The sequence below is a fragment of the Glycine soja genome, chromosome 10 (genome assembly GCF_004193775.1).
Source record: "Glycine soja cultivar W05 chromosome 10, ASM419377v2, whole genome shotgun sequence".
In the NCBI taxonomy this organism is placed as follows: domain Eukaryota; kingdom Viridiplantae; phylum Streptophyta; class Magnoliopsida; order Fabales; family Fabaceae; genus Glycine; species Glycine soja.
Genome location: NC_041011.1, coordinates 52,809,392 through 52,835,553, shown reverse-complemented (window position 1 = coordinate 52,835,553; position 26,162 = coordinate 52,809,392). Strand labels below are relative to the sequence as shown.

Below are 26,162 nucleotides of genomic sequence, written 5' to 3'. Positions count from 1 at the left end.
ACCTTGTCTTTCCCATTGATATCAGCTTTCACAAGCTTTGAGTAGTATTCAGTGTTCACTTTTCCCTCTTTCAAAGTTTCAACAACATCAATGAAAGCGACCCGAAGAGCTTCATTTCTAAAATCATGAATAATTTGGGTTAAAAAGATGCAACTATAGACTTGAGCATTCAATAACTAAGAAAATACATGAAGTTTGATCCATATTATTATTGAACCCACCTTTGCATAAGTAAAGCAATATCAGCAGCCTCGGGCTTTTGCTCTTCTTTCTGCTTACCATAAATTTGACATGTCAAAACATAAGTGAACTTAAGATCTGCCTGGGCACGTGCCTCAGGGGATAATTCAAAGCCATGTGTATCGGTTACTTCCTCACAACCTATTGCAGCCTCCAAATCTATATTATGGGAAGAAAAAAATTACAAACATAGTAACATACTAACGTAAGGGAAACCATGGAGTTATTTGTCCCTACCTCCTGCTGTTGTCCTCTCCAAATAGGTCTGAAGCATAAGAGCTTTCCTATAATACATCATCCCCCGAACTGAGCATTTCAAACAACAAAGAACAGAAAATGTAGTAAATATCTAGCAGGAGATACCTTCTTTGATAGTATTAGATTTAGACAAATATCTCATTATGTCTCCATTTCCACTTTTATTATTTCCCTTAACAGGGGTTAGTCATTTTAGCCAATAAAATTGTGATTGGTGCTTGTATTAAAAATATACTGAAATACAAAAGTTCCTTTACTTTCAAGTGAAACTTAGGAACATAAAATTATTCGTAACAAACTTTGAGAGGGCATTTTTTGTCATGTTCAATTATCTTTCCAACAATTGCATAATAGCATGTGTTTAAGTTTCCTACCTTGCTAACAATAAATAGCAATCCACTCCATCAACACCACTAAAACAAAATATTTCGTTCTAATGATATAATCTGTTTAGACTAATTTCTCTGTTCTTACTCATCATGCTTGCTATAACCATGACAGCTGTGTGATACTTATATACATTGAAACCAGAAAAAGCAGTGCCATTAAACTTTATCGAGCAATCTTTGATATTTCCTAACAATGGAAGCATCTTTATCTAAATCTAAACTAGTATTTGAGCCCTTATGAACAATTGATTTGGTCCTTGAAATCCCCACTCTTCATTTTTTTTTTATTGGCAAACAATAATGATTATATTACTTGAGTACCAGAGGTACCACAATATACATATTAAAATTAGTAGCCACACAAATGGTTCCACGCAAAACCATAATTTGGTCAAGCTGTGAACCATTGTCTAGCTAGAAAGCTGACAGTAAGGTGTAACATTCAAGTAACATTAAGTCCACAACTACTGACTGAAACCTATACTAAGATTGCTGGACCAATGATTGTAATGAGTGCTGCAATCCTTCTCCAAATTCCTAAGCCATGTCCAAAGTAAGAAAAGTGCATCGTCCAACATTTTGTTGATGTCAAAGGTAACGTTTGAAAAGATGACATTATTTCTGTGCTTCCAAATTGTCCATGTGAGTGCAAGCCACCACCACTTCCACCTGTTAGCCCTCACTCCGCCCTTCATTCCACCTATATGATAGAGGAAATGCTGCTTTGGATTTAGCGGGAAAGCACCCACAATATTCGTCCAAGACAGCGATTCCCATCATACAGGAAGAATTCTACTGCACTGAAAAAACAAGTGACTTGCGCTCTCCTCCTTATTTCTACAAAAAGGGCATGTACTATCCTCTACCTCAACCTGTCGTCTTCTCAAATTTGCTCTAGTCGGTAGTCTATCCTTGAGTAGCCTCCATGCAAACACTGAAATTTTATTTGGAATCTTAAGTTTCCATAACTCCTGAAAAGCTCCACCTTAAGTTCCACTCCCACCCCGTGTCTTTGCAATCTCCCATCTACTGGATAATTTGGTTTTGCTGACAAGAAATGACATACAACCAAGGATATTTAGCTGACAGCGAAACATCTCCACCAGTCCAGTTATCCTCCCAAAATTTGAACTTGTCACCTTTTCCAACCTTCCATACAATTGTATCCTGCATTGCCTCACTATGTTGCGGATGATTCGAAAGCAACTTCAAGTCCCTCCACCATATGGATTCGGTATTAGCTCTCAGTAATTCATTCAGACTCCTCCACCCTCCATACTTAGATTCAAGTACCCTTGCCCACAATTCCCCCTGATGCTGAAGAAGGTTCCACTTCCATTTCCCAAGCAATGCTAGGTTGAAAGCGTTGATGTCTTTGATTCCCAGGCCCCCGATTTCTTTTGGGAGGCATACTGTGTCCTACTTGACCCAGGCTATCTTGTTTTGCTCATGTGCACCCCCCCATAGAAACTTCCTCTGTAGGCTCACCAACTTATCCATCACCTTCTTAGGAACCCTGAAAAATGAAAAGAAATAAATAGGAATGGATGTTAGGACTGACTGTATAAGAGTCACTCTCCCCCCGAAAGATAAGTGTCTTTGCTTCCATTTTGCTAGTTTTCTCTCGCATTTACTCAAGATAGGATCCCACGTCTGATATCTTCTTGGATTTGCTCCAATAGGAACACCAAGATAGGTAAAAGGAAAGGACAACAAGCTACAATTGAGGTAATCTGCTGCTTGAAGTGTCCACTGTTGTGACATGCCAAATACTCCAAAGCTGCTTTTGGCGAAGTTGATTTTAAGGCCTGACACCATTTCGAAGGTCCTCAAAATTGCTTTAATTGCTCTGACATTCTGCATAGATGCTTCACCAAAGAAGATTGTGTCATTCGCATATTGGAGGATGCTAATTTCCAACTTATTTCTGCCAATTGGAAAACCACTAAATAAACCTTTCCCCACAGCTTCTGACATCAGGCCATTTAAGGCTTTAGCAACTATGTTGAAGAGAAACGGTGCTAAAGGGTCTCCTTGTCGGAGTCCTCTTTGAAATCCCCACTCTTCATAATTATGTAAATTTCAGCATTGTTCATTTTCCAAAACTAAAGGGCTCTTATTGGGCCAGATATCAAATACTAGAACTGAGACAAGGAAAGTTGTGTGTGAGGCATGATCCTAAGCTTTTGAAAAGTTTTACCAAGATCTTAGGACAAATAATGGAGAATGTGAGATCTAGAGCAAGATATTAAGGATTAAGAAGGAAAGATCAAGATATCAAAGAGAGATGGTACAATATTTTTTTTAAGCTTTTCAATCAAGGACAAGAATAGAGTTATATAACATGGAGGCCATAGAAACCTAAGCGAACAAACAAAATTTGGCATACTACTGTACAATTCGAGTTGTAGAGATAAAATGCAGTTAAGAGGATGGATGTATCCTACTGAAATTTTTAAATGTGTAGGAAAACAAGGTATCACTTGGATCACAAAGCTAATAATAAGATTTTGTGATGTAAGAAAATGTCAGATCACTTTCTGCAAACATTACCTCTTTGGTGGGAAACTCAGTCATGGGTAAACTCCTTGGGTGCATTCCCACATAATCCCAAAGATCACTTTCTGCAACACGACAACAGATCTGCTGATGCAGTAAGAGCTAGAAGGTGGAAGAGTTGGTGGGTAGCGCTTACATGGGTCATTTGGAAGCATCGTAATGGGGTAGTATTTCATAACCACCACTTCGATGGAAGCAAGGTCATGGATGATGCCATTTTTCTAATTTGGTCATGGCTCAAGAACATGGAGAAGGGATTCACAGTGCCATTTAGCTCCTGGTCTTCACAGCTCAAAGCAGCTTTCTAATTTTAGGGAGGGATAATATGTGTAATAGAATCATTTATCTGTGCAGGGCATGTATTTTTATCCTATGGCTTCAGACAGATTCTTAGTGTTCTGAATCTGCTGTTTTCATAGTATCTACATGTACTATAGTACCTCTGGTACTCATTTATATATATATATATATATATATATATATATATATATATATATATATATATATATATATATATATACTTATTTTTGCTGAGCAAAAAAGAAAAAAAGAAAATGTCAGATCTAAGCAGAGCAACACTTGGTACCTACATTTAACAAGTGTAAACTACAAAGGGAAAAAGCATAAGAACTACACTATGAAATTATGGGAAAAAGTGATTGAACATAGATAAGACACTATAAGCCACACCATGGACCAGCCAATCCACCCTGGCGGAAATCGGAATCAGTCCATTGATCAATTGGAGCCAACTTATCAAACTGGTAACTAAAATCCTAGAGTAGGTACAAATTATCAAAGGCGGTCATGGTTAGATATGGTCAGCTCAGGCTTAATTTTACCACAATACAGAAGTTGCCATTGGGATACAAATTTGGGTTTTAAGTTGTTATCCTTGCTTCAATCCATGCCTTTTGCTCTTGCTATACATCACTCGTTATTTATCACACAAATTCTTTGAAATATTACATTCTAAATTGTATTATATTAATATTAATATTAATGAGTATTTATTTTTACTAATAAGATTTACATAATTTATGCATCAATTCAACATTTCCAAACAATATTTTACCATTTTATGGTAATTTGAAATTTTACCTAATTTGATTAAAATATATATTTAATCATCACCGATAACCTCGCTTGAACTAGTAACAAAGAAGACATTAGAAGAAAATCAAGTTCATCATTAAAAATAATGAACATCACCTGTTCTGGCCAATGTTTGCCCCCGATATGAAGCCCAAAATCGCAGTTCAAGAATATCACTAGGATTATCATAAAGTTCACTCTCAAGTGTATTTTCATCACGGCCAATTCGGGCAAGAAAGTTTTTCCACTCGTCTGCAGTGAATTACAAAAACTATCAATTAGGGGATAACAATTAAAATTGTATATACAAGAACGTATAGATAGATAGTAATTAAGAATTATGGGTGAAGCAATGTAGATTATTTTATAAATTACTGTGACATATCCTGAAAGCAACTAAGAGCTCAGAATAACTACTGAAATCAGTCTAGCCTTATAACTGCTCAGAATAAAAAAATATGAACATATGTGAACATTCCCAAAAATTATAGGGATAAAACAAATTAATTTAACCAAATTATTTTCAGACAGAAAATAAGCAGGTTGATCCAAATATCAACCCAAAAGTAAATAACTGGATCAGGCTATTGTGAATGTAAATCATTGGGCTGCTTTACATTTAGCCCAAAATCAATTGGCAAGCCCTTCATTTGGTCATTAAAAAAACAATAACAAGCACGGAAGTATGTTGAGCATTTGACTGGCCCAATTTTAGCCACAAATTAATTGGACAAGTGCAATTTTTGCCTGAAAGGAATCCATACAGCTCAGGTTGAAATAGAACCAACCTGATCAGCTTCAATTAAGCCACATTAAATCAAATAGGCCATCCAGTTATACTTTGATATTCTGATAGAAGCAAAATCAAACTACCTGGATATATCTTCTGAAGGTAGAACAAAATTGAAATGCCGTCTTCGTTTTTCTTTAGGAGTTCAGCCATGCTATAAAGCACAATCTCAGAATAATAAGGAGTGAAAACACTGCACACACACAAAAAAGGATAAGCATGAAAACACTAAGGTAATAATTTCTTTCAAGAGAAAAGATTTACCTAAAGGATAACATCTCCCGAACTGGCTTTGCACAAGGCATCTTCATAAAAAGTGAATTTGTGAAAAACTGAAGTCGTCGCCTGGCCTCAAGATTTTTTGGAATGCTCGAGGCAGACTCTTTGATAGTCAGCAGTGAATACAATCTTTTGACTTGCATTTTCTGCATGCAATCAATGGTTAAAAAATTCAAAGACAAGCTATTTGCACAAAAATATAGACAATTATGATTAGAGCATACTAAATCTGTATTCTTGGGCCATTTCAACTTTTCAAACAAATGCCCTTCATCCCTAGCTTTTTTCAGTAAACTCCATGTGTCATAATTCTCCCTATATTAAAAAAAATCAAGATTAATCAGAAGGGATGAAATTCCTGATGCAGGAAGAAGACTATATTTAAAAATTAATGTATGCAGACAACAGAAACTGTGGCAAACCTCATATTTATTGAAAGGACATCATGTCGCATAACATCATACAGATCCTGCACAGCCCTAACTGCACCCCTTTCCAGTTCAGGTGTTTCAGTCTCTTTCTGCAGGATGTCATATAAAGAATAAGTTCAGACCATAGGGGTCCCATTTTACAAATATTCAAAAAAACAATAGATACAAGAATTGATTAGAAAGAAGAAAAGAATACATGGAAAAAAAGGGAAGTATATGCCAAAGCAGAACTATACTGAATAGAAACAAACAGGCAGACTTTCACAAAATAATTCAAGAGCATTATTTTCTGACATGTACTCTTGATATCACAAGATTAAATACTGTTGGAAAGAGGAGCATTTGAAGATAATTTCCTTTCCAAGTAGCTTAGTTAATAGTTAGTTGGGTTCAATGTATCTTTGGAAGTTGTGATATTTTAATTGTTCTCGTGAAAACAGAATTAGTTATTTATTATCCATGTAATCATTCTGATTATAAATAAATCAATCTGCTGGGTGGAAGATTAACCCAGAAAGGCATATTCAAAATAGCTTTGCAGTTACTCTTGTTAATCCATGTAATCACTTCTTAACAAATACGAACCAGGAAGTATAAGTTGAAAGATTATACGAACCAGGATACCCATCAATGCAGTTACTCTTGTTATCACAAGAGCCAATTTATTTAATTGGAAGTCCACATGAATACTCCTCTTTGTGATACTAGCATTAATATCATCATATATCCTTTCAACCCTGGTAAAATGGCAACAATTGCAAACAAACATATCAAATACCATAAATTAGGTTTATCATATAGAGGAAACACAACTAGATGCACTTAACTGTAACAACTTATACTTACCACTTCCTTCCCACATCATCTAATATCTCTGTCAAAATGAATTTAATAGCATAGTAACACTCCTGAACAGCATACATCATATAATCATCTCGGGAAATCCTATCCCAAGGCTCATCTTGAGTATCTTTACTCTCAACAGCAATATCCCTAGCCAAAAATATCTACACAATCATGCAAAAGAACAAATCAATGAATCTTAAGAAAAAAGAAAACAGAGCAAAATGTCAGTAAATGAGAAAAACCAACATAACATACATACATATGCAAAGCAACCTGTAATAAGATGTAGTACCTGTTTATGTTACAGTTCACAAAACATTGTACACTTTCCTATTGGTAACCAATGACTAAAATTTAGACATGCACATTTTTTTCTAGTTGGACAAGCCTCTGTTTGCAAATTATAGAAACAGAGCAGCATAAAATCTAGAAATTTGAACCAAGGTTATCAGAAATGTAAAGTTTTTTATTCATTTTTTTTTTTTGGAAGGCAAAGATATAGTATTATTAATGAGATAAGACAGTACCAGGGGTACTGTAAGATAAATACAAGGCACCAGGCGTGCCACCTTCCAAAACAGACAACCAACAATCCCTAAGCCCAACAACACCCATCACGAAAGGAATACAGAATATTAACCAAAAAACTCCGAAAGATTGGAAGACCAGTGGTTAAATTGAGTATGGAATCCTTTCTCTCTAGCTCTTTGCCAAGACCAAGCAAGGAATAAGGCCTCATCCATCACTTTATGAGGGTCGAAAGGAATGCCCTTAAAGAGTAAGGAGTTCCTATGCCGCCATATAGTAATAGTTAAGGCGATCCACCACCCACAAACTTTGCTATGCTTTCTTCCTGCACCAAAACCATTGCAGAATTGGGTAAAGTGACTAGCAGGGTCATTTGAAAGAGCACCAATAGCCTGGATCCACTTCATGGATTCCCCCCACAAACCCCTGGTCAAATTGCAGTGGAAGAAGAGATGCCCAGCCTCCTCCTGATGACCCCCGCAAAGAGGGCATAACGAGTCCTGGATAAGCACATTTCTCCTTAGCAGATTGGCCTTAGTGGGAAGCCTATCTAGCAGCAATCTCCAAGAGAAAACCCCAGCCCTCGGGGGGATTTTCAGCTTCCAAAGATTCTGGATGAGACTCCTTTGAGGAACAGGGCTAGCAGAAGACATGAGGAGCCTATAGGCTGACTTAGTAGAGTAAAGGCCATTAGGTTCAGCTTTCCAAGACATTGAATCCTGCACCTGATACTGAATGGATATGGCAGAGATGTCATCCATGAAAGCTACTGCTAACTCATTCTCATGGTCAAACAAATTCCTTCTCCACTTGAGATCCCAGCTCCAAATATTCTGATAAAACTTCCCCATTTTAGAGATGGGGAGATTCTGTTGTCTGCTGATCAGGAAGAGAGGATGATACTTTTGCTGGAGGTTGCACCCCTCATCCACCCAATTATCCTGCCAGAATCTTATTTGATCCCCACACCCAACCTTCCAAGCCATGTTCTGCTGAAATATGATTGAATCAGGCTGGTGATAGAGCTTTTTAAGATCCTTCCACCATTGGGAATGACAGGCTTTATCTCTGCCCCACTTCAGGTCTGACCACCCTCCATATTTAGAAGTTAAAACTCTGCCCCACAACTGATTGTGTTTAGAGGCTAGGTCCCAAATCCACCTACCCCTCAAGGCTGCATTAAATTTGGACAGATTTTTAATCCCCAAACCCCCCTCACTCCTTGGGAGACACACCACATCCCACTTTACCCAAGAAATTTTCTTCTGATTATGGTTACCCCCCCACATAAAATTCCTTTGGAGGGACACCAACTTATCAACAATTGATTGGGGTATCTTGAAGAAAGATAAGAGATAGATAGGGAGTGCATTCAGCACAGACTTTAACAAAGTGACCTTGCCCCCCATTGATAAGTTTTTCTGATTCCATTTAGAGAGCTTAGCTTCAAACTTGGCAATCAAAGGCTCCCAGACTGTCCTGCTCGAAGGTCTAACACCAATAGGCATACCCAAATACTGAAAAGGGATGTCCATCTTCCTACAATTCAGAAAATCAGCTGCTGCCTGAACCCAATTGGCCTGCACACCCACAACCCCAAATTGACTTTTGGCAAAATTAATCTTCAAACCCGAGGCCATTTCAAAACCTCTAAGCATGGACTTCAGAACAAGGATATTATCCCAAGTAGCCTCACCAAGAAAGACTGTATCATCAGCATATTGTAATATATTTATAGGCACATTCTGTTTCCCAACTAGGAAGCTCCTATAGAGGTTTTTGTTAAGAGCCTCTCTCATCATACCAGTAAGTCCTTCAGCCACAACATTAAAGAGCAAAGGGGCTAAAGGATCCCCTTGCCTCAGACCTCTAGAGGGGGCAAATTCCTTTGTAGGACTCCCATTTATAAGGACTGAGATGGTAGCTGAGTGAAGGCAGCCCGAGATCCAGCTTCTCCATTTATTACAAAAACCTAATCTTTCCAACATGTAGTCCAAAAATGACCAAGATACTGAATCATAGGCTTTTTCAAAATCCACCTTAAAGATCATAGCAGACTTCTTCCTCTTAAAAGCTTCATCCACCACTTCATTGAGGATCAAAATACCATGAAGAATATGCCTATTCTTTAAGAAGGCTGACTGCCTTTCATCAATTAAGCCGGGCAACACTAGTTTCAGTCTATTAGCCAAAAGTTTAGCTACAATTTTGTACATGCAGCCAATGAGGGAAATGGGCCTATAATCATTCAAGGACTGAGGTTGAGGAATTTTGGGAATAAGAGCCACAAAAGAGGCATTGCTCCCTCTAGGGAAACATCCATGAGCATGGAATTCATCGATGAATCTTCTGAAATCAGGTTTGAGAAGCCCCCAAAACTCCTTAATGAAATTAAAGTTGAACCCATCTGGCCCTGGGCATTTATCCCCACCACAGCTCCACACAGCCTCCTTGAGTTCTATATCAGAAAAAGGAGCAATCAGCCCCTGAGATTGATTCTGATCAATAGAGGGGAAATGAACCCCATCCAAGGTGGGTCTAGAAGTGTTCTGTTCAGTGAATCTTTCAAGAAAAAAGTTTACAGCTTGGTTCTTAACCAAATTAGGCTGCTGCACCCAAGCACCATTAATAAGAAAACCATGAACTGCATTTGAACTTCTTCTGTAGTTTATCACCCTGTGGAAATATGCTGAGTTGTTATCACCTTCCTTGATCCACTTGGCCCTAGACTTCTGCCTCAAAAGGGACTCATAAGCAAGAGAAGTATCCCACAGCTCTTGTTGCAGGGCTCTCTTGGTTTTAACTTCGAGATCAGATAGAGGTCTATTAGAAGCTGAGTTCTCCAAGTCACTTAATCTCTGCTTCAACTTCTGAATCCTGATTGCATTAATATCCCCCTTATCCTTACACCACTGTTTTATTGACAGTCTTAAACTTCTCAGCTTGTTTTTAAGGGCAAGACCTCCCCAACCACCCTGCTGGTCTGCACTCCAAGCCTCTTTGACCATTGAATGGTACCCTTTATGATGAAGCCACCAATCCACTACCCGAAAAGGTTTAGGACCCCAGTCCACCATCTCTGTCTTCAAGATAACTGGGCAATGGTCAGAGAAGTCTCTTTGGAGGACATGCTGAGATGTATCAGGCCACACACATAACCACTGATCAGAAACCAAAAACCTGTCAAGCCTACTTTTAGCACTGCCATTGGGCCTGAACCAAGTAAAGCTGCTGCCATAACATCTGATATCTTGAAGTTCCATCTCAGAAATCCAATCATTGAAATCTGAGATATCTGAGGTGGCAGCAGTCCTTTGGGATGAGCTAAATCTCTCTTGCAGACTCCTAGTGGTGTTAAAGTCCCCGAGGAAACACCATAAGCCATTAGGATCAGTAGCCTTGAGATGCCTCAGCTCATCCCACAAAGCTCTTTTCCCAGCACTGTCACATGGGGCATAGATATTAACGATATGCACCCATTGATCTTCTTTTAGCCACTTCCCTTCCTGCATTATGAAGTTCCTTCCTTGGACCCTCCTTTCTACCTGAAGCATTGAGCTATTCCAAAGACATAGCAGGCCCCCTGAAGCTTGGATAGAAGGAACAAAGTCCCAAGATACAGAGGAGTCTCCCCACATAGATTGGCAAATATCTTTATCAAAAGAAACCCTTTTAGTTTCCTGGATACACACGAGGTCCACCTTATACTTCAAATTCAATCTCCTAATGGCAGCCCACTTTATTCCCCTGCCCAGGCCTCTAGAGTTATATGATAGAATGATCATGATTGAGTCATTTTAATACCCAACTCCACTGCTGCCTTTTTATCCCTATTTTCCATATCAAGCATCAGTTTCTGGATATCCTCCCCATGGGTCAGACCCATTTCTGTTGCTAGAGCACACTGTTTCTCCAAAGTAGAGTTAAAATGGCCCGGATTGAAATCCTGATAATTGTTATTTGGGGTCAGGATAGGGGCTGTAGAAGTCTGGCCTTCGTTAAGGGATATAGGAGACTCCAAGAAAGGTTTCAGCTTGACTTGGGCCTGTCCTTTAGATCCCATACAAACCTTTCTCCTAACATAGAATCTAGTAGCAGCATCAGGATTTGGGCCTTGGGGTCTGAGGCCCAACTCTTCTTTTTCTTTTTGAAAACACACCTCAGATTGGCCAAGGGGAATATCACCCCTGTCTTCGAGTTGGTTTGGAGGAGCTGGCAGGATAGCTATATTCGGGCTCTGCATCTCCTGGTGACTCTCTGAGGCTGGGGCTACAGCAACCGAAAATTCCTCAGAGGTGCAAGACTGCTGACCTGCCTTTGTGCCACAGTGCCTACTGCCAGGTTTATCAACTAAAAAGGTTGCCTCCCTGTTGACCCCTTGAACCACAGCATTTAAGACGTTCCCCTTTAACAACGTTTGACCGTTGACACTCACATTGGGCTCAGCGTCTTCAACGGTCATGAGGTTATATAAGATAGGCCTGTCGGGTTGTGGTTGGTCCACGTCATCTATAGAGTCGAAGGACCGGTCCAAACAACGTCGACCATGGGTTTGTGTCTGACGGTCCTTGGATGTTAGGAGGGATTGGGGCTGGTCTCCGAAGGTGGAACAACCTCCGTCTCCGTCGTCGGAACAACCATCCGAGAAGGCACACGTAGAGTCGTCCCCTAAGGTGTCAGCTCTGGCAGTGGCAGGGCTGTTTGGCTCCGTCGAGAAAGGTGATGGCGGAAACCATGTGGCCGGTTGGTTGAGTCTCGTCGTCCTTCCTATACCGCTGATGTCTTCGACCACGTGGAGCAGGTTTTCTGCGCCGTCGATGAGGACCTTCAAGTCCGTTTGGATTCCCGGCTTCAACTTCGTCCTGATAAGGATTTTTGCAACGTCAATACGCCGTCGGTGTTCCACCATTTCGTGGACCTCTACCATGTCACCGATTTCCGCCACGACCTGTCCCATATACTCCGGCTCCCACGCATTTGGCGGTAAACCCCACAGGAGGACCCACGCCAACCTATGCGTTGGACGTATCTCCTTGGACCATTTTTGAAGGTCCAGGAGAGGTGTGGACCCACTCCTCGACTCCTCTGAGATAAGCTGGGAAGCCTTGGACTCCTGCAAGTTATGAAGGATGACCCAGTCATCACCCCAATAACAGGGTATGACTTCAGGGTCAAACACCCATCTCAGTTCCTCCTCAACCCTCTCAAACATCCCCCTGTTTTTTAAACGCCCCACCCAAGCCTTCTGTAGATGCTCCTGCTGCTCCCTGTTTGTGTTTATGGCGACTGGTCTCGTCACGTGCTTTGGTTCAAAGACTGACTTCTGGTTAATTTTATTCATATTGTACAATTTAATTATATTCTCAAAAACATCAATTCATATCATCAATACAAATCTGGGAAGGCACAAATTGCGGCTAGAGTAGAGTGATGATTCTATTTCCTTGTGCATCATCCACAAAAAGCCCACATCAGTTGGGGTCCTGTATTGTGACCCAAATGAGGAAATCTGCCTTTTTTCACAAACTTTTTTGAAGTGACCACAACAGCCAAGATATTTAATTTGATTTTCTTATAAGGTGGCATCCCTCATTTTGAGCCAAATTTTATGAAGATTGAGTTTTCTAGAAACCAAAATTCTTTCAATGTTTGTCACTTATATGAATACAGTAAGAAATTGTATCAGCAAACATTTAAGTATATTGAATGGTATCCACATCAAGATATTAAAATTGAGTACTGAAACAACTAGAAAATGATAAGTGTTTAGGTAAGAAAGGAAGAGAAAACAGACTCGGAATAAAAGGATACCAAATTGTTGGTGTATATTATGATGCAACACAAAAAAAAAAAAAAAAACAGAACATTAAACCCCATTAGTGATAGACTAGACTCATAGTATTAATCATTAAGAAATATTATAAAATCTAGAAACTACTACATAAAAATCATGTGAATAAAGATATCCAAATATACACTAGGACCAAAAATTCAAGCATAAACATAAAATTTGAACAATTACAGTGCATTTGATTAAACACTAAAAAAAAAGACCTTTTAATAACAACTTGACAATGATTATAATAACTGAAATACCTTGCTTGCAAGTAGAAAAAGTGGCCATTGAACCAAAGGAAGATCCCCAGAATTCTTAGGCATTAAAAGCAACTCCATTTCGCTGTGAACAAGGAAAACATGGCCATCCACATATTAAGTAAGAAGAAAGAAGAAAGATAAAATAAAGCCAAAAAAATGTATAGCAGATCCATGACTTACAAGTTGGTTACGTAATCCTCCTCCCTTAGATTCCTTATGATCTCATTCCAAAAGGGGGCAAACCGAGCAGCATCAACCTTGTTTTTCTCCACAACCTTTGGATGAAGAATAATTGAATAAGTAATATTTAGTCAAGTTTGAAACAAATGTTCAGCAAACATGATACCAGTGTACCGTAACCTTCCCATCAACATAAAAAAGTTTCTTATTTTAGAGTTAGTACACAGGTATCAAGCAAATAAAAATATGAATTTAAACTAAATTATTTCTTCCTTTATCTATAGCAAAAGGCTGACCTGAACAGAAGACTGATGGGAACTCCTGAAAATATAAAATATCGAGAAGAACTATATAAGCTTATACAGATAACAGTACTATTTAAGGGGAAAATCTGAAAGAAGAGAGGATATATTCTCAGAGAGCTACAACAGAGATAGGACACATACACATACAACAATCTTCCAAATACAGAATGAAAATCATAAAACAAGAAAAAGCACATTTCACAAGCAGCACCTGTTGGGTAGAGGAACATGAAGTGTGTCCATAAAAGCTCTAGGAAACTGCTCAAAAAGTCTATGCAGTGCTTCCAATGACCTAATCTGGTGACCACATACGGCCACAAAAAAGTTATACCAACTAATCTTAAATTCAGAAATGTACAGGACAAATTATCAAAAGGATTTATCATTGGTCAACCACAACTTAAAAAAGACTACTTACCTCTCCCAGTCGATCTCTTGCCCCCAGTAAGAATCCATAGACAGCCGATACAAGTGTGTAAAACACATAAATATCTAGAAGATAAATCTGAAAGAATTTAAATTAACAAATTGGAAACAGCCATTAAAACACTCAAAAACGGGAGAGGAGGAAAGCAATTTTAAATAGCAGTTAAATTGAAGGTTTTCCAATCACCTAAAAGCTTCTATACTATTTATTAACTACTAAACCAGTGAAATAAAACCCTCAGAACTAACTTCAGCAACTCATGAAGATATAATATTTCAAATTACAAGAGATAAGTATATAATATTTTCAAACACTCGAAGATGTCATTTTAAAACTGCTCAAGAAAGAGTTTTTCGCTGAAAAACTTATAGTCAATGCAAATAAAGCTAATCCAAACACACTATGAGACTGCATAACAGAAACATGCTATATTAACAACCCTGCCACTTCACACCAAACTTTAAGGACTTCTTGTCAGACATTTTTCCCTATAGAGAAAGAAAGATTAAAAAGGGACAAGATGTCCTCCTTTTATGATAACATATTTGAAGGAGGAAGGAGATAAACAAACAATGACACTGCACTTACAGCAACCACAGGAGCCCACACGCTAACAACTGTCAAAGCATTATGATTATCTGCAACAATAAAGGCACCCTAATGACTACTAATATCAAAGAGAAAACAGCAAAGACATAACCGCAGTCAAACAAACCAGTGCTTACTTTTAGAGACAAAATCATGCCAAGAGTAATTTATATTATCCTCTTTTATAATAGCCCTTGTGGGGTCCACCAGAGGCCTGATCTACAAACCACAAAAATAAGACAATAAATCATACATGCATATAAGCTCACCAGTATATGTACCTTCATACACACATGAACAAATTATGTATAATTCCAAATGTGTATCTACTAATCCAAGGGCTATGTATCACTAACCTGAAGAAAATAAGCAAACGCAAATTTTGCACTCAAAATAACAAGCCAAAACAGCATATACCTGAGAAAAGGAGCAAGGTATCAAACTAATCAGTGCAACAATGCAAAACTTCAGCTTGCATGTAAAATTAATTACGGAGCACACATAATATTTTAAAACAATAATATATCAACATAACTCTCTAAAATATAGAGTGGGGAAGCAAGAATCTTGATTTTCCTACATGTATTAGAAATTTAGAAAGTAGAAAAAAGAAAATCTAGTGTATACTTTATGAAATCTGAACTCCTTTCATACATTCCCCGTCCAACATAATGCCGTTCCTTCATCAGTCAACAGAAAAAACGACAATAAAGGCAAACCCATCAGTCAGCATAATACCACAGTATACTGAACAAACAAAATTAGCAACAACTAATGCAACTGAAGAAATAAAAACCTGGCGCAGCCACTTCACAAAGCTAATTAAAGGAAAGCGATCACATTGATTTGTTAGACGATGACATGCTGGTATCCGCATGAGGAAACTAATGAAAAATTGGACACCAGCATAAATCCCTATGACAATCACATACAATCTGAAGACAACAGAGTTTCCATTTATGTTACTCTCTTCCTGGAGTGCTTTTCTGCAGTCATGCACAAACAGCTGGAAATGTAAAATCACTTCACACAAATAAAAAAAATCAAAACAAATAGATAAAAGGATGAGGATGAGAGAACATAAGAACAAAATTATTATAACAGAAGGCATACATACACATAAAGGAAAGTTATGAAAACTGAAGCAAGGCTGAACCAAAGAAAACGTAAAAAAATTCGAGAGACAGCTGAGCGTCTTGTTGTTGAATATGCACCATACATCATGAAAATGTCCAGAACACCTAAGAAAAAAATGAAAATGTGAAAATATAACCAAAGGGTGACAAGAAAATATATGACGAAAGATATATAACAAATACATACTCTCAAAAAATTTCATCACGACAAATGTAGGTCCAAGACTAAGCACCTCTCGCAAAGTCTTGGCATTAAGCTTTCCATTATTGAATGCAAGGATGGTTAGACCCTGAAAATTGACAATAAAAAGAAAATCATTGATACAAAAATAAGTAACACATGAACCATACATAGCTAAAGCCACTTAAGAATGCATAACTAAAAGACTGAGTTGGAAGAGAAACAGAAACTGAAAAATGAATCTAAGAATATTATTTTCCATAGTGCTACCTAGGTGCTGACTCAGCAACTGACTAGACTGGTAACTAGTGACAGAACCAAGTTAGTTACATTACAAATGACTGCCTACTGCAGGTCTACTGTAAGACAGTAGACCTTAATACAAAGAATTCAAGCATATACTCTAATAATAACTAAAAAGTCTGAAGAGGAAAAACAGAAGTTCAGTGCTAAAAACAGCAGATGAGAACAGCAAGCATTTGGCAAAAGTTCATCACTATGTAAGAATAAATAAATAAATGTACAAACCTGAAACATCATGAATAGAAATATCCACAATCGGTGGAAGCTATGATAAAGATGAAAAAAAGTTCGATGCTCCACAAAAGATGTTTTTCCCTGATGCCTACTGCTGCCAGGTATAAGCATTTTCTGCATTGTACAAAGGATAAATAAGTAACCAAGGACATCGACCAAAGAAAATATCATATGTGGATACTCATACTGTCATACATTTAAGTTATCTTCAGAGCCAATCAAACATTCTTTGATACATGTTTTCCCAATCAAATAATGAAATATCAGCTCTTTCAAAACCTTAACCCAATTCCTAGAAATCAACAATTCATTGCTATTGTGCAATGTGCACCAATTTCGGTATTACAGCCCTTCCAAACCTCTCTCGTATCTGACTAACAGTAGAATAATGTGAAACACTAGCAGCCATCCATTAAAAAATAAGAGTAGGCATCAATTTTACTCTTAGGGGGTGTTTGGTACAAGATAAGTTTTTTCGTGCCCAGGAATCATGAATCCTGGGAATCATAATTCCTGATATTGGAGTATGTAAATACATAACTGTGTAAACAGTTTTGTTTCATAATTGTAAGGGCTGTTAGCTCTTGCTAACTGCACCCATCTGGTATTAGACAGCAGTGTATATGTTGTAAGGGCTGTTAGCTCTTGCTAACTGCACCCATCTGGTATTAGACAGCAGTGTATATGTTGTAAGGGCTGTTAGTTTTCACTTAACTGCACCCAAGTAGTTACATTCTGTTAGAAGTTAGTTAGAGTTAGTTTACATTCTGTTAGAAGTTAGTTAGAGGTAGTTAGAGTTAGTTGTGGTTAGTTTCTCAAGTCAGAACTCTTTAAATACCTCTGTTGTGTCTAACTCGTTGAGTTTTTTCTTTTTGAGCAATAATATCAGTTTTATCTTTTTCATTTTCTCTCACTCTCACTCAGTTTATCGAAAACAGTATCTAAAGCTGTTTTGTCGTAAGCTTGTTCTTCTGTGAAGCTTCCTATTCTGCGTCCATGGCTTTCGCTCCTCCCAATTCTGTTTCTCAGTCATTTCCCAATTCGGTTGCAGAGAAACTTGATGACTCCAATTATCTGCACTGGCGTCAACACATAGAGCCAATGATCATATCACACAAACTGCAGCGATTTTTGGTTAATCCCATCGTTTCTCCACGTTACCTCACCAAAGACGATCGCATAGCTGATCGAGTTAATCTAGAATATGAAACCTGGGAGGTTCAAGATCCAACACTTCTTGTTTGGCTACAATCTACACTTTCAAAGTCAGTATTGTTGAGAGTTCTTGGTTCCAATCACTCGTATCAAGTTTGGGACAAAATCCATGAGTACTTTAGCCTTCACACCAAATCTTGTGCGCAACAACTTTGATTTGCCATGTGCGCGGTCGGTCTTAATGGAAAATCAATTGAGGAATACTTGCGCAAAATCAAAGGCAACATTGATGAATTAGCTGAGGTGGGTGTTCCGGTTCATCACGAGGAGTATGTTGATGTGCTCCTTGAAGGGTTAGCGTCAAATTATGCACAAGTCATCTCTGTTATCGAGAGTAAGAAGCGTACTCCCTCCATTGCAGAAATTGAAGCTCTTCTCTATAGCCATGAGCAAGGTTATCAAACTCGAGAGTTTACATAAACTCATGAGAGTTCTATAGATTCGATTTGTAGACTCGTAAGAGTCCACTCATATAAAAATAATAACAAAATCTATAAATAACATACTAATTAAACATTTCAACGATATAATAAAACAAAATAGTAAATCATAAATTTCACAATACTTAAATAACCGAGTCTAGTAAGGCCTCACTACTAGATAATGACTTGCAGATGATATAGTAGTGGTAGATCATTCTCATCGAGGGTTTGATGTTATTAGAGAACAAGAGTTTAATATTATTAAAGGTGACAATTTTTTTAATCGGGAACAACATACTAAATGAAGGTATATTGAACACTAAATAGATAAAACAACCCAAAATAACTTACATTTTGGTCTAATTTTTGTAACTTACTGACTCGTTAACTCGGTGGTAAACTCGAGACTCTACCGAGTTTACTTAGAGTTCAGAATCTACTAAAAAGAGAGTTTACACACGAGTCAACTCGCAAAGGGTAAGTGGACTCATAAACTCGTAAGAGTTGACGAGTTAACTCGAGAGTTTGATAAACATGGCCATGAGACTCGTCTTACACGCTACAATCGAGATGCTCAAACGACCAATTCTGCGTTGCTAAACTACACTCAAGGCTACTCGCATCCAAACACCTACAAAACTGGTGGTTATCGAGACTCGTATGGCCGTGGTACCTTTTCTGATCGAGGACGTGGGGGTGGTGGCTCTAGCAAAGGCCGCAGTGTTGGTCGTTTTGCTAACTTCCAATGTGAAATTTGTCTCAAATATGGGCACACTACAAATGTTTTCCATTTCAGGACAGATGTTAGCTTTCAACCACATGAGTCCCTCACTCTTTTTGATCCTACTACGATGCAGCCCATTCCTTATTCAGCTAGTCCACCTAGAACCTCCAACACTTAGGTTAATCACAATTCTAAGTCAACAAGCTCAAGTCATAATCAACCCAGTGCCATGCTCACAAACTCAGCCTCTCATGGGAATGCTCCAGCTGGCTCCACTTGGATACCAAATTCTGGAGCTAGTTTTCATGTTACTGGTGATTCTCAAAACATTAAGCAGTTCACCCATTTTGATGGCCCAGATCAGATCTTTATAGGCAATGGTGAAGGTTTAAGTATCACTAAAACTGGTTCCTCAACCTTTATTTCTCCTACTGATACCGATATAACTTTCAAACTTCACAAATTGTTACATGTCCCTTCTATTTCGAAAAATCTGTTAAGTGTGAGTCAATTTGCCAAAGATAACTCACTGTTTTTTGAATTTCATCCTCATGTCAGTCTTATCAAATCTCAGGAGACACATAAGGTCCTCCTTCAAGGATTTGTGGGTGTTGATGGCCTCTATACAATTAAGAATCTTCAACTTCAAGGCAGTCCATACCTGTTGATGTCCACTTTTGTTCTAGTTACAAATGCTGACCTCTCTTATTCAACTACAAATGTCAATAGTAGCTCTAATATAGGCTCAAAATCTGTTGTTTCTTCTACCAATGTTACCAACCTTTGGCATGCTAGGTTAGGTCATCCAAATGATCATGTTATGAAAATTGTTCTTAGTCATTGTAACATTTCCCATTTGAATAAAAACTTCACAAAATTTTGTTCCTCTTGTTGTATGGGTAAAGCTCATAGACTACCTTCTCAAAATTCCACTTCTATATATTCACCTTTAGAACTTATTTTCACTGACTTGTGGGGACCTTCACACGTCCCCTCATATGCTGGTTATACATATTATGTTTCCTTCATTGATGCTTTCTCTAGGTACACATGGATTTTTCCTATAAAATCCAAAGCTGAAACCATTGTTGTTTTCAAAAATTTCAAATCTATGGTTGAGTTACAACTTAATACCAAGATAAAGAGTATTCAGTCAGATTGGGGAGGTGAATACAGACCATTCTCTAATCTCATAGCCTCCTTAGGCATCTCCCATAGACTAATTTGTCCTCACACTCATCATTGATTTCCTGCACTTTCACCTCACCTAACATATCCCTTGGGTCTGTCTGCTGGTTTTACTCTTCTCACCATCGCCCTCCCAAATTTTGGGATGTTCACATACAATTTTAGGCCACCAAGTACAATGTTGTCGAGTTGTCTTTCTAATCTGTGTACATCCTTCACCCCTTTAAATCTAACAAACCCATACCTCCGTCCATTCTTATTCCGCTACTTGGAAATGAATATCTCTCTCACATCTCCCATCTTTCTGAAGTGATACCACAGCTCTTTTTCAATTACATCTTCAGTGAATCGTGTGAAGTAAAAAGATGATGTCTTTTTGGTGCCGCCAATTCTTTCTTCTGTATCTCTTGTGTTGTCCATCTCTGTTTCCGGCGAAGTTCCGCCGTAGGTCCTCTATCAGCCTCCCTTTTTCTCTCTGTAAGTCCTTACCTCTACTCATAACTCTCTCCCACCCACTGTTTCTCTCTCTACTCTCTCTCTCTCATTACCTTTCTTATGTGAAACGCCCCTTTAATTCACCAGAGATACAATAATCTGCCTGCCTTTTAATTAATGCCATCACAATGCTCGTCAGAATTCAATATCCAAAATATGAAAGCAATAGAAAGAAACTGCATTATAATGTACTGTAATTAGAAGGGAGTCTAACATAATTGTATACAAAACAAACCTTTGATCTGGGTTGTGGCTTTTGAAAAAATGGAGAACTTTTCCGCCAGGGCCAACTAAGCTCAAAGCAATGGATTGACCTTAAGGAGGGAGGGTCAGTCAATGGAATAAAAAAAATTGAAATAGTCAAAGATGGTCAATAAAGAATTCTTACCAGAAATACTCATTAAAATCATCATAATTCCTCCACGAGGAATGAGGTGCTTTCCCATTATCATTGTTTGCAGCTTCCTGAAAGTCCATGAACATAAATAATGAATTCAGATTTTTAAACCAAAAGGATAAACTCAAGTCCCAAACAAATGTATTTCAGCACTTAGACAACATGAACTGCAGAGATAAATTAATTAAAATTACAGTATAGAAACCAAAAGATAGAGAAAGAGAGAGAGAGAGAGAGTAAAGGCTCAAACTAGTACTTGACAGATATACAGGATATGAAATTAATCCACCATAATATAAATAATCATCTTATAAAGGACAAAATTCACCCAAAAAAAAACATCTTTTAAAGGACAAAATTGATGTAAAAATATACAATGCAAGCCTAAAATTATGTCAATTTTAAACATTGAGAAACCAAATTGATGTCCAAAATTTTAATAGGACTAATTTGTTGCTTGATGAATCTTTGAGGACTAATTTGAGTATTTAGCAAAATATAAAGGTAAAAATAACTGAATAATTTTACTATTTTTTATTCAAATGACCAAAATAAATGGCCTGCACACTCTCATACTTCATTGCTGACCCACACTGCCACAGTAATCTTTTTGGCAAATCAATGAACATAACCAACTTATTTGTCATAATACTATCTTGAAAGATCCCACTACATAACACAAGGATTTATTAAAGTACATTAGGAAGAGACTCATATCCTCCAAAACCAAAAGTTTAAAACAAAAACAAAATGGGGTAGATTTTTTTTTCTTTTTGTGCAGGCAGTGGGGTATGGTTTAAGAGCAAAAGAATAAAAAAAAAAATACTGATTTTTTGCCAAGGTTTTCATAAAAAAAATTATCATAATTCAGAAAAATGCATGTATTTTCAAAAAAGTTTCCTGAGTAATGTTCTTGTTAGAATGTTGGTTTGGACAACTCAACCCTTCAAAACCAGCTTGTAAGGTGAGGATTGCTCCCCACTGATATACTCTATCTTGGCACTATCAAACGCATTTTCAAGTCCATTTTCTCATATATTGACAACAAGAAACACACATTCCAAACACACTCCAAGACTCGACATTTATTTCCATTTTATATACATTTCTTGGAGTGGTTAGACAAATTTGCTTAAAAAGTTAATATGTTCTTGTATATCTCTTGAACGCAACCCACAATCTACGATTGGGATCATCATCTAATTTTGGTGTATGAGCTTATTTCACCTTTAAAATAAATATTCATAAAACATTTGTGGAACTTACTGCGGAAACAATATCATAGAGAGGAAAGATAACATTATCAAGAAATGAGACGCCATCCTTAGAATCATAAGTGCAACTATTAGCTGGCTGTGCAATCTGCTGCCTTAAAATCTCATCCATCTCTCTAGCCATCTGCATATCATAATCATGACACAAAAATCATAAACAACGTTGAAGCCGAAGATACAAAAGCAAGACAAACTAAAAATTCAGGCATGAAAAGAAAAGAAAAAAAAAAGTACTGCAGTATATCATTAATCATCCGAATATGTAGGTGAATATGTATGCATCATTGCAGCTGTTAAAAAAGATACAAAAGATTTTAGAGAATCACACCATACATTAAGGTGATTTATCATTTATGTTACTTAAGAGTAAGAAAACTCAACAAATTCATCAGATATTTATGTAACATTTTATGTATTTCCTTAATTAGGATTATTGAGTTAGCAGTCTACATCTCAGACCAAGTTTGGGAATCCGTTGCCAAATTACGTTTGAGGCAAAAATAATTTTGCCAACGGATCAGGACCTTTGCTTTTGTGTTCATTTTGCTTTTATCCGTTGGATTTGCATTGGAGCGTACCCCGCAACATTTCAACTACAAACCAAACATGAACTCAGTTTTGTCGCAATCCTTGACACTGCAGAAAATTGCGGTCAAATGCGGCCACAATTGCAGTCACAATGCAGTCACAGAGACTCTAAAAACCTTGGTGTTGCAGTTCAAATCACAGTTGCAGATAATTTTTTTAAAACCTCAGATAGAAGTACAGGACTATTAAGTTAGTATTTTATATCACCTCATGATACACATAATTAAGCCGAGAGATGAGAGAGAGTGGGGGGGTGAGAGAAACAGAGAGTGGGTGAGCGTAGGATCCCAACGGAACCCCGACGGAAATGGGTATGGCCAGCAGGGGGAGATGAGAAAAATAAATTGGAGCACATCTCTTCTTTAGTTGCAGCAAAATTATGCCGCTTTGGTGGGAATCAACATTGTGGACAAACACTTCAGCACCATTTCTGCAGAACCCGAGAATGCACTTCCTCCAGCATGTGGTTGGGAAAGAAAATGGCAGCAGTTTTCAAAAATGGAAATGCTGGTGGATCTCCTTGACGTGGAAGTATTTGGCAGCATCGAAATAAGATTGTTTTTGAAGAGAAAAGTTTTAATGATAGTAAGCTGTTGGAGGATGCTATCTTTCTATGCTGGACTTGGCTAAAAAATCTGGATAAAGGTTTTGACATGCCATTTCACCACTGGTCCAGCAACATGGAGGCATTTATGTGATTAGAGTGGGATAATTCAACAAGTGGGGGTAGCTGTGGGATAAGTATAATGTCAGAATTATGGTTTCTTAATTCATGTTATATACCATGTATTAGGACACCATAGTCCTACTCAAACTGGCCAATGTGTAAACTCCACAGTACAACTTTTTTTTTTTGCACAGCAAAAATCAGATAGAATTATATATAATTCAGTACTAGGTGTACTGAAGAAAAGATCATCAAATAGTTACAAAGGCAGAAAATTGCCAAACCCAACTTAAAGAGAACAAAAGCACAATAGCTGAAAGCAAAAGGTCAAAAAACCCCCCTAAGACAGTTCCTCCTTCAAGCTAGTAGACCATTGGTTAAAATGAATATGGAAATCTTTGTCCATACATTTTAACCATGACCAAGTATGGAATAAAGCTTCATCCATGACTTTTTCAGGGTTAAAAATCTGGTTATTGAAAACCAAGAAATTTCTATGCTTCCAAATAGTCATGGAGAGAGCTATCCATAACACCTCCCATCTCTTGTCTATGTAACTTTTGCTATTCCAATGTGAGAATTGCATGAAATGATTCTTAGGCTGAATGGGGAAAGGGCCCACTCTATTGACCCATCTCAAAGCCTCCCACCATAGATTCCTAGTTCTTGTGCAAGAGAACATGACGTGGCCGATACAACTTGTACTGACTAATATATAATACAATATCATTTTTGCTGATTAGGTCTATCAGGAAACCAATCTGATCAAGTGTATTTCTAGTACCTCTGGTACTCATTAATATATATATTTTATCTTTGCTGATCAAAAAAAAAAAATGATACACATAATTAGTTTTGGCCTGTCTGTTTGAACTAAAAACAGGTGAATATGTGCTACAGCTATTATTTTAGAGTTCTTTTTACAGAAAAAATGTCTTTCACATCGAACTATATAACAATGAAAGATTATGACAGTTCCAAAAAATTACACTTACATTAAAAATAAGTAAATAATTCTTAACACTAAAAAAGAGGGAATATTGGACAACATTGAAAATGTTATCACTATCAAGGTCGTCTTGATATCTTCTTTTACACTGAAACTTTAGCTTAAGATTTGATGTTAATAAAATTAAAAAAAAAATCTTATTAGATGGTAAAGTTACTGCAACCAATATCAATAAATCAAGCAAAATCTTAAAAAACAAAAAACAAAAAATAATAAGAACTGCGACTCAGACTTGTCCAATTAACTTACATGATGGAATATGTAGCACAAGCATTCTGGGAGAAACCTGATATTTGAGGCTTCACCCCATATTAGGAAGTACAAAGAAACATATAGTAATTTCTTCTCTTTACTGACAGCCTCCAAACTGCAAAAGAACCATTATACTACCATTCAGTCTTAGCAACCATAGACCAGTAAATTTCAATAACTTTTCAAACAAAACAGGAATAGTACCTGCTCCAAACAGGTTGAATGCCTAAATAGTCGCACCAGTTTATGTAATTCTGAAGGGACTTGAGGAATATTGCCTGCACGGCAGCTTCATCCAATTTCTGGAAACAAAACGAGATATACATAACATGAGCAAGAAAAAGAAACAAGCAAAAATGAATTTCAACATCTGGGTGACAAATCAGTAAAATATAGGAAAGATTATCAAGCAGAACTAATAATCCTTATGGTGCGTATTCTTGTGAGACATTTCACAATTTTCCCAATCAATTTATTTTTTTTTTTTTTTCGGCAAAGATAAGTATTATATATATAAAAAGAAGTACCAGAGGTACTCATAGTACAAAAGAGATCCATATAAATGGTTCCACAATCAGACTTAAAATTCTGAGGGGGAACCAAACTATGGATACAAAAGCAAAAGTTTACATGTATCAATGTGAACACTATGCAGTCCCCTGCTAATACATAAAACTCTGTGGTAAGTTAGTTGACCATTGATTGAAATGCACGGAAAAATCCTTCTCAAAGCCCCTAAGCCAAGACCAAAGAAGGAATATGGCCTCTTCGAACAATCTGTTAGCGTCAAAAGTCCCATTAGAGAAGATAATGCTATTTCTACATTTCCATATGGACGACGTCAAAGCTATCCACCAACATTGCCATCTACTATTTCTCACACCAGCTGGTTGAAGACCCAAATGATGGAGGAAGTGCTGCTTTGGATTTAAAGGTGAAGCGCCGTTGAGTTGCAGCCATGACATGGATTCCCACCATATGGGTTGAACTTTGCTACAGTGGAAGAAGAGATGGGATGCATCCTCTTGATGGATTCTGCATAGAGGACAGAGAGAATCTGTTAGAT

The 26,162-nt window shown here is 37.5% G+C and overlaps 1 protein-coding gene across 1 annotated transcript in view; it reads right to left on the bottom strand.

Annotated features, from left to right (window-relative positions):
- LOC114369909 (callose synthase 9-like) overlaps nt 1-26,162 on the bottom strand; it is a 54,458-nt gene that overhangs the window by 10,408 nt on the left and 17,888 nt on the right. Inside the window, exons 10-37 of the mRNA XM_028327185.1 lie at nt 25,301-25,398; nt 25,094-25,211; nt 22,573-22,704; nt 21,298-21,374; nt 21,145-21,223; nt 16,857-16,979; nt 16,335-16,437; nt 16,129-16,252; nt 15,808-15,997; nt 15,639-15,691; nt 15,368-15,428; nt 15,149-15,230; nt 15,012-15,061; nt 14,415-14,501; nt 14,208-14,293; nt 13,988-14,012; nt 13,692-13,786; nt 13,512-13,593; nt 6,888-7,048; nt 6,658-6,778; nt 6,033-6,130; nt 5,835-5,925; nt 5,596-5,756; nt 5,415-5,524; nt 4,659-4,793; nt 478-546; nt 222-399; nt 3-117 (exon numbers count right to left, since the gene is read on the bottom strand). Coding sequence (XP_028182986.1) covers nt 3-117; nt 222-399; nt 478-546; nt 4,659-4,793; nt 5,415-5,524; nt 5,596-5,756; nt 5,835-5,925; nt 6,033-6,130; nt 6,658-6,778; nt 6,888-7,048; nt 13,512-13,593; nt 13,692-13,786; nt 13,988-14,012; nt 14,208-14,293; nt 14,415-14,501; nt 15,012-15,061; nt 15,149-15,230; nt 15,368-15,428; nt 15,639-15,691; nt 15,808-15,997; nt 16,129-16,252; nt 16,335-16,437; nt 16,857-16,979; nt 21,145-21,223; nt 21,298-21,374; nt 22,573-22,704; nt 25,094-25,211; nt 25,301-25,398 — 2,904 coding nt within the window. The remainder of the gene's footprint in view (nt 1-2; nt 118-221; nt 400-477; nt 547-4,658; nt 4,794-5,414; nt 5,525-5,595; nt 5,757-5,834; nt 5,926-6,032; nt 6,131-6,657; nt 6,779-6,887; nt 7,049-13,511; nt 13,594-13,691; nt 13,787-13,987; nt 14,013-14,207; nt 14,294-14,414; nt 14,502-15,011; nt 15,062-15,148; nt 15,231-15,367; nt 15,429-15,638; nt 15,692-15,807; nt 15,998-16,128; nt 16,253-16,334; nt 16,438-16,856; nt 16,980-21,144; nt 21,224-21,297; nt 21,375-22,572; nt 22,705-25,093; nt 25,212-25,300; nt 25,399-26,162) is intronic.